Below are 14,888 nucleotides of genomic sequence, written 5' to 3'. Positions count from 1 at the left end.
GAGAAATTGTATAATGCTGCCAGACGTGAAGAAATGGATAGCATAATTGCACGGTTGTTTTATGCAGCTGGCTTGCCGTTCCATCTTGCTAGGTGTCCATATTATAAAGTTGCATTTAATTTGGCTACATCAGATAGTAAAAGCATTCAAGGTTATATTCCGCCGGGTTATAATAAACTAAGAACAACTCTTTTACGGAAGGAAAGAGAACATGTTGAGAAAGAGCTAGAACCAATTAAGAGCACTTGGAAAGAAAAAGGTGTGAGTATTGTGACCGATGGATGGACCGACGAACAACGAAGACCCCTCATGAACTTTATGGCTGTTTCAGAGGCTGGTGCAATGTTTATTAAAGCAGTCAACACTCAAGGGTCAGTGAAGGACAAAGAGTACATTTCTAAGTTGATCATTGAGACAATTACGGAAGTTGGGCATCAGAATGTTGTGCAAGTAATCACGGACAATGCACCAGTTTGTAAGAGTGCAGGGCTACTTGTAGAAGGTCACTTTAAACACATTTTTTGGACTCCATGTGTAGTCCACACACTAAACCTTGCTTTAAAGAATATATGTCATCCGAGAGATATTCGAACTAATGTTTTAGTATATGAAGGGTGTGCTTGGATTAGTGAAATTATTGCTGAGGTGGTACTGATCAGAAACTTCATCACTAAACATTCCATGAGATTAGCCATGTTTAATGAACATGTGGAGTTAAAATTATTCACACTTGCAGAGACACGTTTTGCCTCTAGTATTATAATGCTTCAAAGATTTAAAGATGTGAAGCAAGGACTCCGTAACTTGGTAATTTGCAATCAATGGTCATCATATAAAGATGATGATCCTAATCAAGCATTGTTTATAAAAGAGAAGTTGTTGGATGATGATTGGTGGAACACTTTGCAGTATGTTATTGATTTTACAAAACCTATCATAGAAATGCTTAGATTATGCGACACAGACGAGCCTTGTCTTCACTTGGTTTATGAAAGGTGGGATCGAATGATAGATGAGGTAAAGAGCATTATACATCGCCACGAGGGCTTACAAGAATATGATATTTCACCATTTCATATGGTGGTGGACGGGATTTTAACAGATCGTTGGAGTAAAAGTAGCACACCGCTTCACTCTTTGGCACATTCATTGAACCCAAGGTATGTATGACAGTGTAAAATATGCAATCGCTTATTTATATTTTCTGGTCAGTTGAGTTAAATGTTAAAAAAATTTATACTAAAATCATAATTGAAACAACATAGGTATTATAGTCGTCAGTGGCTTGATGAACGTCCAGGGCGTGTTCCACCACATAGAGATCTTTTGATTGCAGGTCAAAGATTGAAGTGTTTCGAGAGGTATTACGATGCGGATGAGTTAAGAGAAGTTAACATTGAGTATGCTAAGTTTTCATCTTGCCGTGAAGAATTTGCAAATGCAAATACCATAAATGATAGATGGAGTATGAATCCTTATGTGTGGTGGGTTACTTATGGGGTGTATGCTCCTTTACTTCAGCAAAAAGCACTCATGTTGCTTGGCCAACCTTGTTCATCTTCTTGTAGTGAGAGAAACTGGAGTACGTATAGTTTCATAAATTCTGTGAAGAGAAATAAAATTACTCCACAAAGAGGTGAAGATTTGGTATTTGTTCATACTAATCTTCGTCTCTTATCAAGACGAAGCCCAGAATACTTGCTAGGGGATACAAGAATGTGGGACATTGGAGGTGATTCTTTTGATACTATGGAGGGTACTGTTGGTGTACTTGAAGTTGCTGATCTTTCTCTTAATGAGCCAGAGATGGAACGCATGATATTGGATGATAATGAAGCTAATGTGGAGGAGCTATACCCCCTGGTTTGACTGTTGACGTTATTTTTTGGTGACCAGGTAACTGTCCATCTCCTTGATCTGTTTTATTCTAAAATTTTAGTTACTATCATGCCAATTCTTTGTTTTATGATGTGAATTCCCCCTGAAATTTGTGTTTAAACTGACCTTCTACAAGTAGCCCTGCACTCTTACAAACTCTGGCAACTTTCATTTATGCCAATTCTTTGTTTTAAATTTCTACAGCTGGATCCTGGATGTAGCGGCATTCACATCATACTTGGAGGATCCTTGTTTTTTGGGCTAGTATTTGGTTCATGAAGTTGCGCTGTTGCGGGAAGGACTTCACTCCCCTTTGCGAAGCCTTCTAATTTTTTGTTGATATGTATATATATAGACTAGTAAATGTCGCGGAAAGGACTTTACTCCCTTTTGCAAAGCCTTCTAATTTTTTGTTGATATGTATATATAGACTAGTAAATGTCTATATAACCTTTTGTTGATAATGGATATCTATGTTCTCCTGGAAGGCTGGAACATTTAGACAGGTAAATGCTTAATCTTTTATGTTAGGAATGTGGACAAACATATATAATTTAATGAAAATATTTATATATATACGTGTCCGTGTCCTAGTATTTTGAGAAATTGCCGGTCCTCGTGTCCGTGTCGTGTCGTGTCCGTGTCCGTGTCGTGTGTCGGTGCTTCCCAGGACGTGGGCAAGCGAATACATCTTAAAGAGAGCAAAACGCACCAGGAAAAAGCAAAAAAACAAAAATCAAACCAAAAACATAGAAGTTTTGAGAACACCGAATAGTTCTCTAACTGTTGATCAAACTACAAAACACAAGCTAAGCTGCTATCAAGTAGGAACCTCATCAACATCTTCTATACAAAGAAAGGAAAATCCAACCCTACACTTACCTTATCTCATTGAGACTACCTGTTGAAATCTTATGTATTTTCTTTTTAGGATAAATATTTTGTACTCAAAATATTGTCAAGAAGAGACCTGCGTGTTTGTTATGCGGTAGTCCCTCTGTTTCAGGAACATTGATACATTCACCTTATTGTTTTGCAAAGTAGAAAAACCAAAGTTTCATTTTTCCTAATTGCATAATTGCATGACTAAAACCTATTCATAAGAGATTCCCTCCTAACACACACCCATCTAGATTATATTTCCCTGCTCCAGAGACTGCTGCTTGAAAGCATCCACACTCTACTTGAAGGCCACATCGGCTGCAGTTTGCGGCAGTCACAGTGCTCGAGGCAAATTTAGACTGCGGCAGCAGTCACAGTATACTCGTAGTAGTACCATTGGTGCATTATAGAGATCTCGACTTCGAATCTCACCACCCTCATATTTTTCGGAAATTAAAATGGTAGTCGGTTGTATTGTTCGTAATACCTTACCTCCTCTCTCAGAAGAAGAAGTATTGCTGCCGCTGGTATAAGCGGCCTGGTTTATTTTGGTTTCCCACTTCTTCTCTCCGTCTCATTACCTTCCTCTGTAATAAAATCTACAGCAGCAGGAATATCACCATCTTCATCGTTATCATCACCATCAGTCACCATGAAAGCAGCTCCGGTAGCAAAGAAGGTTAAACATGAAATGGAAATGTTTGGAGATGTTAGAATCGACAATTATTACTGGCTTCGTGATGATTCTCGTTCTAATCCTGAGGTTATTTCTTATCTCAATGAAGAAAATTCGTATGTTGATTCCGTCATGGAAGGTATGTTTAATCTTATCATCTTAATTAGATCTCATTGATTTCGTCAATGGAGTGTTGATAATTGGAATTTAGGTTACAATTGTTTTTTCAATTTTTGTTAGGGACTAAATACATGGAAGATAAGCTATTTGCTGAGATAAGAGGGAGGATTAAGGAAGATGATATAACTGCTCCAATTCGGAAAGGACCTTATTATTACTATGAGAGAACATTGGAGGGGAGGGAGTATGTTCAGTATTGTAGACGTCTTATAGGCGATAATGGAGAACGAGCTGCTACTGTGCATGATACAATGCCGATAGGACCTAACTATCCTCAAGAGCATGTTATCCTGGATGAAAATGTCAAGGCCAAGGAGCATGATTACTATAGGATTGGAGCTTTCAGAGTATGTACCTATTGGGTGGTTTTGCGTTTTGTTTTTGATAATGTATTATGGTTTTGTTTTAGTTGATGCCGCTAATTGATTGCTTTGTTCCGTTATTTGTTTGCAGGTTAGTCCGAATAATAAGTTGGTAGCGTATGCAGAAGACACTATAGGAAATGAGATTTATACTGTTTATGTCATTGACGCAGAGTCTCAAGCTCTAGTTGGGAAGCCATTGGTTGGTGTCACATCGTACCTCGAATGGGCTGGTGATGAGGCGCTAGCTTATGTTACAATGGACGAGACCCTTCGGCCAGACAAGGTCAGTGGTGAATTAACTTTATGTTCGGAATTTCTCTATACTGTAGTTTGCTTTGATTATAGATAATTCGCTTATAGATAGTCGTCCTTTCCGTGCTGCTATGTTCTTGAAAAGTGCATGTTCAGCGTGTTTTGCCAACTTGGGTTTGAGTTTAGTTTGACGTCTATGACTTTAACATTCTTACAATTTAACAGGTTTGGCTACATAAGCTGGGCTCTGACCAATCTGGCGATACTTGTCTTTATCAAGAAAAGGATGATATGTTCTCTATTGATCTTCAACTTTCTGAGAGCAAGAGATTTTTGTTTGTTGCATCTGAAAGTAAAACTACACGGTTTGTCTTCTACTTTGACGTTTCTAAGCAAGAAGATGCGCTTGTTGTTTTGACACCTCGTTTGAATGGCATCGACACATCAGTCAGCCATCGTGGAAGTCATTTCTTCATTAAGAGAAGAAGCGATGAGATTTACAATTCAGAGTTACTTGTGTGCCCAATAGATAATACATCTGCGACAACATTGATACTTTCTCACAGGGAAAGGTAACACTAATATTTGACTTGCCTTTACTGATTGCCAACTTCTTGGTAATTATACAATTGTATGCTATGTGGAATCTTCCTGGTTAATGTGCCGTTGGCTAACCATGACTGGCAAACTTTGCAATTACATGAAACTTTACAGTTTACATGTGGTTTGTTTCAATTGCAAGTTATTTTCCACTGAACTTATTCGTGCTTCTATAGTGGGCAACTGCTTCAGATGGCACATAATTTCAATTGCAAGTTATTGCAGTTTCAGTTGATTAAAAACTTACTAGCGCTTGAATTTCATGCAGTGTGAAGATTCAAGACATACAACTTTTTGTAGACAATCTCGTTGTATTTGAGCGTGAAAATGGTTTGCCTAAAGTGACTGTTTATGGACTTCCTGCCGAAGGGCAACCAATTGAATCCCTATCTGGAGGTCGAGCTGTTGATTTTATAGATCCTGTCCACTCTGTGGATCCTTCTGAGGCAGAATTTAGTTCAAGCATTTTAAGATTTTCATACAGTTCACTGAAGACACCTGAATCTGTATATGATTATGATATGAACACTGGCGTGTCTGTGTTGAAGAAGATTGATACTGTAAGTGACACCACTGCTCCTTTCTTCTTATATACTCCATTGATTATGTTTCTAAACTGGAGTACTTGTCAATTATGTTTCGTTCATAACCATTCTTGTTATGTGTATGTTTTTAAGTCAGCAGTTTGTTGAACTGTCCACAATTTTACCAGGTTTTAGGAGGTTTTGACAAATCAAATTATGTCACGGAAAGAAAATGGGCAACTGCTTCAGATGGCACTCAAGTTCCTATGTCAATCGTTTATAATAAGGTTCTTGTGAAGCTTGATGGGACTGATCCTTTACTCCTATATGGCTATGGATCATATGAGGTATGAAGGACGTGTTCACCACTTACTAATATTCTCCTGTATTACTAGCTTGTGATTTTCACTTATTGTCAGTGTCCTGTATATAACTAACTTCTATACTCGTAAACATAAAGAGAGCATCATCAGGACTTCTGGTTGGCGCTCTGCATAAAAGTGCGCTAATCAGAGATTCAGAGTTCGAACTCTTAAATGACTACAAATTTAAACCAAAAAAGTTACATGTTCAGTTGGTTAAAAAACCAAAAAATCTGACAGAAAATCAGTCATGGGCTCATGGCATGTCACTATTGTTATCATATGCATCTAAAGGACTATGCCCATAGATGGTAGAAGGCGGGTGTCAAACTATTGTTCTTCTTTTTCGTTTTTGTTGCTTTCTAGTGTTGATGGAAGTCTCACGTAATTGATGTTTTATAAACTGTTAACATTAATAGGTGTGCATAGATCCATATTTCAAGGCATCAAGGCTGTCTTTGTTAGACAGAGGGTTCATTTATGTTATAGCTCATATTCGTGGAGGAGGTGAAATGGGAAGGCAGTGGTATGAAAATGGAAAATTCCTAAAGAAGATGAACACTTTTACCGATTTTATTGCTTGTGCCGAGTATCTAATAGAGAACAAGTACTGCGCCCAAGAAAAGCTGTGCATCAACGGAAGGAGTGCTGGAGGTTTGCTTATGGGTGCTGTTCTCAATATGCGTCCTGATTTGTTCAAGGCAGCGGTAGCCGGAGTTCCATTTGTAGACGTTGTGACGACAATGCTAGATGCAACTATTCCTCTTACAACTTCAGAATATGAGGTTAGTCTCTTATTCCTTAAGACTAATAAATCTCGAGATACATCTCATCTCGAATGCCTGAATTTGAATAAAGATGACACCGCTTTTCGGCCTTTCCACTTTATCCTATGTCAGATTTCAGACTTTTGTAATGATAATGTTTTACCTTGGATTTTATTGCAGGAATGGGGTGATCCTCGTAAAGAAGAATTTTACCACTACATGAAATCTTATTCTCCTGTGGATAATGTAAGAACTAACTGAGTCTTCATTGCTTCCTTTGATAAAGAAAATGATATGCTTCTTTTTATATTTTGTTATAATTTTGCCTAAATACTATTTTGTTTTACAGATCAAGGCACAAAATTACCCTAACATTCTCATTACTGCCGGTCTACATGGTAAGTTCAACACTTCTCTTTGGTGCTACGAGTAAACTGATCTAATAGAGTTCTCCCTGCTTTATATCTAAGGCTTCAAATTCTATCATGAAAGCCGTAAATGTTTGTGAATGCAAGGTCTCATCTATCTGCTCACTCTTTTTCATAAAAGAAAATTTGTCGTCTTATTCTTGATTTTTGCTACAGATACCAGAGTTTTGTATTCTGAACCAGCCAAGTTTGTGGCGAAGTTAAGGGAAATGAAAACGGATCTTAACACACTGCTATTCAAGTGTGAATTCGGTGCTGGACACTCCTCAAAATCGGGAAGGTAATTTGCTACTTGGAGAGCTTTCTATGTCCTTATTTCGAGAGACTATATACTTATATACCCTCTGCACTTCGAATGAACCACATAATGCATTCATTTTTCCCTCTGAATGAGTCAAACACTTCTTTCTTCAAAGTCTCCATTCTTTTTTGTATGTAACATAAAATTTAATTTTGTTGCAGGTTTGAGAAGCTCCAAGAAGACGCGTTTATCTTTACTTTCATGCTCAAGGCATTAGACATGATTCCTCCTGCACCAAAGCTCTAGAAATGAAAAATAATGGTACCTAGGATAGTAGAGCAGTAGAAACACATTTAAAAAGTTAGTCCTCTGGAGTTGACATACCAATTAGGTGTTTCCACCCAGAATCATCTTTTTTTTTTTTTTTCACTAATCCTTCTCAGTGGTATATGGATGGCATTTGACAATATATGGAATTATGGTTAAATTGTTAACCATTATGAATAATGTAGTGGTGGATTACCATTTACCACAACTACCTCTTAAGCTAGCGATATTCGCATGCAGTTGTGGAGTGCATCCATCTCTATGACATAACAATTCTACTAATGATCTGTAGCTTTCTCTCCAATTACTGTTTTTACTTGCAATTCTTGGCTTGTGTGGATTACAATGCTTTATAAACTTGAAAGTAAAGGAGTGGGGCATCCATTGTGCCACTATAGGAGGAGCTCCAGAACTCTTCTGAGTTTTCTGTCAATCTGAAGGAGAACTCGAGAGATAAATCTCATATTATAATGTAGACGACAAACCGTGTGCTGCCTGTGATGGTGCGTATTTTCTCTAGGCAAACAGTTTGCCGTCCAGAAATTCATAGGTTATTTATTGTAATGCTTCAAGGATGTAATGATCTAGGGAGTCTTAGAGTGGGATCTCACCTTCAGCATGGGCTTCACTTGCTCCGATGCACCTCAGGCTGTGATTATTCTAAATATAGAAATTGAAAACTGAACATAAGAATGTAGAATAAGTGGACACTAGGTATTTCTCTGCTCTATTATACTACCAAGTTGCCAATTACAGTGTCCAACTTGTCCATAGTCCATTGTCGACACTCATATCATCCAAACCTTCCAAGAAAGAATTACATACTACTATTGGAATTTGGAAATTTAAAAGGCAGCAGAAGGCATTCTAAGAAACTTGCACAGGGTAGCAATTTCAAAAGCTTAAAATTTCAATTGCCGTTCATTCAATTTTATAAGGTTAAAAGCTTCAGAGCGATGTGATTTTCTTACAAGGTTGACCTACGGTACCATGATTCCTTACATAAATTTCAGACCTAAGTTGTTCTACTTGACGCCTCTACAGGCAAGGTGTATCGAAGTGTGTTGAGATGTATGAAAAATTTTGGGGACCAAAAGACTTGGACCTTGTGTGGTGCATTGAGCTCGTATAGTGCCCAATGCTAAGTGTGAACATTCATAAAGCAACTTTACATTCTCCCAGGGGTGTGCTGGCTGGCAACAGGTTGAGCCTTTGCCGTCTCGTGATCATTCCATGAGGGATCCACCGGTGGGAGCTGATAATCATCTGGTTTCAATGCCAACGCAAAATCTGGCAATGCTGGAGCTGTCTCCATTATCCTGCAATCCACACAAAATCATAAGCAACAGAACTTGTAATAGTTTGAGGATAAAACGTCTTGAATTTAGTCCGTTAAGACTCGAACCTATTGAAACTATCCATATGTAATTATGCAAATGCCTAGAACTATAATCGTCCGTAATGTGCTTCACCAGGCAATTTGAAACGGATCCCTGGGATGTTACCGAGCTTGAAAAGAAAAGAAAATATCTGACTTGAACATAAAATCCAAATTTAGAATGTACGTACTTTTCAGAAGTGTAGAGATCCCGGTTGATCCGAACCTTGCTTGATGTGTCTTTTGGGATTTTCTCAGAGAGATACTTCATTGTTCCCCAAAGAGGTGGATTCCTGCAAGGAAATCGAGGTCTTAGCATTGTGAAGAAGCAAGCCTCAAAAGTTGATGGTACACGGGGACAGAACTAAACTTAGAGAGCTTACTGGCAATTGTTTTACACTTTAGAAACTGTATCGCTAGTAACAACCCTAAACAGATAATGTAATGAAAGTAAAAAAAAAAAGAAGTACAGAGAGATTTATGAAGGGCTAACCTTGAAATAGGAGGAGATTTGTTAAAAGTGTCAGAGACCTTCTTACTTTCTTTGAGAAACTCTTCTGCTGCTTGAAGAGCAGCCACAGCAATCCCATGAGATTTCTCAGTGTTACCCTCGTCAAGGATTAAACCATGGTAATAATATGCTGCTGCCTGGCAAGGAAATACAAATGTGTCAACTCAATTAAAAAATATGCACACAGGACTAGTTACTAATCAAGGTTTACAACAGAAGATAAGTAGTATTTAGGACCCTTGAAGAACATGGCAAATCTCAGGATTGCCAGCAGGTTAAAACTTGAAAGTCTCTATAATGGAACATGAAATTTGCATGAACAAAAGAGTCGGATACCTTTGCTTCAATATGCTTCCACTTGACAAATAGCTTATGTTTTTCGCCCCACCCATTTGTTAATGGTAGGCGCATTACATTTTCTTGAGCCTGCAATGAAATAGCAAAAATGAGAATGTCTCCTTGTCAAGAAATATGGAGCCATATGATCCAGGATATTCTAATTTCTAAGTTATTACAAACAATGAATAAGAGAAATCCCACAAATGTTCACAACTATGCCATTAAGATTCTTAGATCAGTACAAATATTTCTTGAATCTAACTGGCGTCTTTTGAATATAGACATAGCTCTTAGAAAGTCTCCTAAACCCCCCATACGAAGGGTAGTGGAAAATGAAATATTTGAAGGGAAACACTCTAAACTTATCAAACCAACAAATATATAGTTGAGACAATACCTGTTGCCAGTATTTAACCATCTCGCAAGCAAGCCTCCTTTTCACCGCCAGTGTGGCCTTAACACTATCAATTGCCATGCCAAGCTGAATTTCGACACCCTTCATCATATGAAAGAAACCATTAATCAGACAGTGAAGAATTTCCAACAGGTTACCAATTTCCCTATCTAGCTTAGATTGGTGGACAACTTAACGTAAAACTGGGGAGCTACAGGACATTGTTAAGACTTATACTCTGAACATGTAAAAGTAAAGCAGAATCCAGAACAATTAGAACAAATGACCATGATATTACTAAATAACTTTTTGGTGCGCAATTTAGTACCTGGCCTAATGCTTGTAAGGAAAGTGATCGGAGTGCCCCTTCTGCTAGGTCTACAGGAAGATCTCTCCTACAATTAACAGCATGAGTATTGATGTCAGCCCAATGGTATTTGTCAATAAAAAGTAGTAAAGCATGAAAATATACAACATTAATGGGACATCAAGTACATCCAATAACATTTATGTAAATTCAAATGATTAACTTGGTTATATGTTTACAGGCCACAGCTAAGAAAAAACAAGAAGGCACAAACCTAAGATCTGGGGATAGCTTGGGGAAAACATGCTTAAGAGCACAATCCAAATATCCTGCCGCCCTTAAGAAAATATCTATTGACATTCGCCTGCTTTCTGCTACAAAAAAGAAGTACAAAAATTACTTGTGGTAGGAGCAGTGACAAAAGAAACAACAAGAAAGCTTCACCGAGCACGAAAAATAGGTTGAAAATAAATATACAAGCTGATAGGAAAGCTTCTTTAGCCAAACCAGAGAAACAGCAAGAACGATGAAGGAGAATCTCTTAGAATCAAGAAATTGTTGGTGGCAGATGAAATAAAATTTCAGTAAATACCTTCTGATACTTTTGGCTGATAACCATCAGCAGCTGTTTTAGGAAGGAGCAGCATATTTGCTTGTGATAACGATAGCATGGCCATCAAGTGTAAAACTGACAATACCTCATACCAAGCATTTGGTAAGGCTGTTTCCTGCAGACATTACAGTGAGCATATGGATCAGTTCTCATGTAGTTCATATATGTATAAAATCTGACGTCTCTATGTTGATGCTCACCTCTGCTTCGTCCTCCTGATTAACCCATATAAAGTGTACCATACATTGTAGATTGCTACCTGAAATGAAGGAACCAACACAATTCAAAAGAAGAAACTACAACATTACGCTAACACATGGTGAACTAACTAAGTGCCTAAGTGTCTTTCAGGAATCAGAGGTTTAAGTTACCTTCTTTAAGTAATCCCAATAATACTGGTAAGTAATCTTCAAGAGCCTGCTGAAGATCAGACACTGTTGAACCTCCTGCACATAACAAGATTAAGTTTAGTATCACATGAAGTTAAACCAAACTGTAACCCAAAAAAAAAGAAAAAATAATTGTATGATTTAAATTCTTAACAAACCATGTTGAGTAGCTGTTCTTTTTCTTGATTTTGATGCTGTGGGTGCTTCTTGTGCAGCCATAACAACTACACGAGTTCTAAGAGCAGAAAGACGCTCCACTAGACTCTTTGACAAACTATCACCAAGTGGCTGAGAGAAATCTACAGGCTTTGGAATCCTGAACCCAGGTACAAAAACTGCCACTTCCCCAACATTTCCTTGCCTTTTCCTATTACCACCGGCAGTATCCTGAGGTGTTGATACCAGGCATCCCATATCCTGGAGCTTATATCTGTCGAAACAATTCAAGAACACATAAAAACTCCAGGCACACCTTATAGACGACTATTACGGACGAATGTCATCAACTAAATGAAGAGAAATTCATAAACAATGAAAACTGAAAAGTCAAGAAAATTCACAAAGTAGGCACTGAATTCACATGAGAAGATTACTTTTACAGATAAAACGACCCATAAAAGGATTGGATACTTAAATGCCAACCAATTCTCAAGGTTAGTCAGCAATTCACGAGTACCATCTCAAAGCAATTAATGAATTCATTCATTCATCCAAATTAGAAATGAAATTACATACTAATCGAAAAACGACACAATGAATGGAAAGAAAGAAACAAAGAAGCCTAACCTGGACTAGAAGAAGAAACTTGTATTGTTTTAGTTCCCTGCATAAAGTAAACTCTTAACAGTGTCAGAACACAACAAGAGAAAAAAGTAGTGCAAATAGAATCACATGATATCCCCCTTTTGGATTACAGTTTCTTAGCTTTGTGGACATCTAAAATGCGTAAAGAAACTCAATTTTGGAAGGTAAAAAACGTAACAACAAAGACAAGCTGAAGCAGGAAAAAAAACACACTAAAAGACCAGAAAGTAGAAGTAGCTTAAAGCCTTCACCTAGTAATAAACAATTCAATGACCAAAAACATGGATTAGAGAGAGTTTATAATTTTCTAGTATTATGAGAAGAATATTCTGAATTCCAATGAATTTTGATAGATTGAACTGTAATTCAATGGAAGTTCGAAATAGAAGATGATTGATTATGGAGATCTAGAGATTGACAGACAGATGATGCATTTAAGAATTGGGTTCTTTTCAAAATCGATAAAGATTATTGGTCCTGTTCTTCTACCAGTCAAAAAAAGAAATGGATATTCTATTCTATCGCAAAATTGGAATAAATTCTGATAATTCAGTATTTCAATTACAAGTATTCTCTGGAAAACTTTGAAGAAAATGAAAAACAAATTTTTTTAGAGGAAAATATCAGTGAAAAGGTTTAATGAGAAGAAATTCCACTATTCTAATTCAGTTCCTGTAATCTACTTCATTCATTTCAATCATAATTTGTCTGTCTTCCTTACCTTTTAACTAATAATAACTCTTGAATCAAAGTTTAACATCAAAATTTCCTTGTAATAGCAGAATTCTTGATTCCATCCAAACGGATTTCTTTCTTTTCTCCTTCGAAAATTCCTCAAATCAAACCGCTGATTGAATGAATGCCAGTGCTGAATGAAAACCTAATAGAATCCTCCAACTCTCAGCGGCAGGGCCAATTGTTTGTTTCTCTCTGAAAACCCTTGAAAAGTTTTTACAGAATGTTTTAGTTGTTGCTGAGCGAGTAAATAAAAAGGAAGGAATTTACTAGTTATATAACTAGCGTCTGGATGGCGCCTTAATTCAGCTTTTTAAAGAAGGCCTCATTCTTGTCGTGTTGAGAAGAAGTGTTAGAAATGAAGTTCTCCATGATTGTTTTTGTGGATTTGACATGTTTTATGGCTTCAAACTGGGTTCCAAATCACTGTTTGCTAAACCAAAAAAAATAATTACCACCCAGCCGGCGGTAATATTCTACCGTTGTCATTAGCCCATTTAAAATGACCGGGACTTTAATACTTTATGCTCTCCGAGATCATCACGAGTCTGATTTTGTGCACACTGTCTCACTAGTATTCGCATGACCTGAGATGTTATTCACATTTTCGTATTTAATTTTGGGAGTTACGTAACGAAGAACAAGACTTTTAGCAGTCTTGTAATATGACTACAATCATTAACTACTTAACCAGATCAAATTAACACCTTTTTATATTTTCCAAATAATGTGCACATAAAATGGAGTTCCTTCTTTTCTGGAGATCACTTTCGATTCTCTTAAAAGGAACTGAGGTGTCAATCGAAACCATAAGTGTTAGTTCTGAAATAAAAAGAGATTATGACTTGAGATCTCTTATTAGATTTGCTAAGTGGGTTGGTTAGCAATATTGATTGCCTTATGTTCCAGGGAATTGCAGATGTGGACGTCACTTTGAGATCTCAGAGTCATACAAAAGTGCGTACTCCCTTCCCTTCCACTTTCGACGGACAGAGAAGTATCAGTTGTGTGTGTTCCTTTTTTTTTTACATGTGATGATTTTCATGTACGTAGTACTACCGTTCATTAATGTCCAGCCAGCCCGATATATCATCGTCTCTGCTGGGAATCAGTGATGTGTTGACGTCAAGCACTGTACCGTCGTGTACATTTTGCATGAACTGTCACTTTGTCAGCTGTCTTCGCAAGACACATAATAGACTATCCCTGGCTGGATGGATGGCTGTCAAGATGAGAAGTGAGCAGCGGAAACAGATAACTGTGGAGATCCAATCATAGAATACATGATCATGATTACATGTCGATGTGTTATTATTGTTGAGCGGATCTGCTGGGTAATGCGTAATGTGTGTGTATAAACAATTGTGTTTCGGATATCTAACAGAAATGACAAACTATTGGGTATGCTTGTAAAGAGATGGGACCGTGATGCATTAGCTTAATAGGGCAATACGATTAGAACTATAAACCTAGTAAACTCTAGCTAACCACTTCACTTATAATTCCTATTACAATACAATTGGAATATAGGATGTTGCTTGCACCACTACTACCACCATATTAAAAATATATTAATAGAAATAGTAATGAATTTATGGAGTAATAAGCAACACAAAATTAGCTTGTGTGCACTAGTGAACCTCCATCGTGTAATAAATTCAGTTTTGCTTTCTGTTGCACTTTAACATAATAAATATGGTCAATATTGTAGTTGAGATACAATGACAAGCACATTGCTGCTGCCTCCCTAGTCCTTCCATCTGATTAACATTTTTTTGATTGAAAGTGTTACTTTGCAAGTTCTGGATCCCGAATGGTGAACTTTTCTGTGATGCGCGGGTGGGTCATGGTTGAACTATCATGGACCAATATCTATAAGACACGTAGGTAATATAAGTTTTTGGGTGTAAAATCAGTAGATGAAAAACATTTATTT

At 37.3% G+C, this 14,888-nt stretch overlaps 3 protein-coding genes across 4 annotated transcripts; 2 read left to right on the top strand and 1 right to left on the bottom strand.

Annotated features, from left to right (window-relative positions):
- The first annotated feature begins 677 nt into the window (after window positions 1-677).
- Window positions 678-2,365, top strand: LOC113284463. Its single transcript, XM_026533925.1, has 3 exons — window positions 678-1,160; window positions 1,266-1,896; window positions 2,083-2,365. The coding sequence occupies exons 1-2, from the start codon at window positions 682-684 to the stop codon at window positions 1,867-1,869; spliced, it is 1,083 nt and encodes a 360-aa protein (XP_026389710.1). The 5' UTR covers window positions 678-681; the 3' UTR covers window positions 1,870-1,896; window positions 2,083-2,365.
- An 863-nt stretch (window positions 2,366-3,228) lies between these two features.
- Window positions 3,229-7,786, top strand: LOC113284462 (protease 2-like). Its single transcript, XM_026533924.1, has 11 exons — window positions 3,229-3,575; window positions 3,677-3,963; window positions 4,070-4,264; window positions 4,459-4,805; window positions 5,102-5,393; window positions 5,546-5,704; window positions 6,139-6,504; window positions 6,667-6,732; window positions 6,836-6,884; window positions 7,071-7,194; window positions 7,377-7,786. Exons 1-11 carry the CDS (start codon window positions 3,413-3,415, stop codon window positions 7,459-7,461), a joined length of 2,133 nt encoding a protein of 710 aa, XP_026389709.1. The 5' UTR covers window positions 3,229-3,412; the 3' UTR covers window positions 7,462-7,786.
- A 588-nt stretch (window positions 7,787-8,374) lies between these two features.
- On the bottom strand, window positions 8,375-13,302 carry LOC113284461. 2 transcript variants are annotated; one of them, XM_026533922.1, is made up of 13 exons: window positions 12,939-13,302; window positions 12,200-12,236; window positions 11,572-11,843; window positions 11,396-11,470; window positions 11,225-11,283; window positions 11,004-11,139; window positions 10,686-10,785; window positions 10,433-10,499; window positions 10,108-10,206; window positions 9,708-9,797; window positions 9,354-9,508; window positions 9,052-9,153; window positions 8,375-8,801 (listed from the first exon to the last, which is right to left on the bottom strand). In XM_026533922.1, the coding sequence occupies exons 3-13, from the start codon at window positions 11,825-11,827 to the stop codon at window positions 8,651-8,653; spliced, it is 1,290 nt and encodes a 429-aa protein (XP_026389707.1). In that variant the 5' UTR covers window positions 11,828-11,843; window positions 12,200-12,236; window positions 12,939-13,302; the 3' UTR covers window positions 8,375-8,650. The 2 variants fall into 2 exon arrangements, with proteins under 2 accessions (XP_026389707.1, XP_026389708.1); XM_026533923.1 differs by having other exon boundaries at window positions 10,686-10,782.
- Window positions 13,303-14,888: the final 1,586 nt, after the last annotated feature.

This window comes from Papaver somniferum, chromosome 5, assembly GCF_003573695.1.
Source record: "Papaver somniferum cultivar HN1 chromosome 5, ASM357369v1, whole genome shotgun sequence".
NCBI classification, from domain to species: Eukaryota; Viridiplantae; Streptophyta; class Magnoliopsida; order Ranunculales; family Papaveraceae; genus Papaver; species Papaver somniferum.
This window is presented reverse-complemented; position numbering and strand designations above follow the sequence as displayed.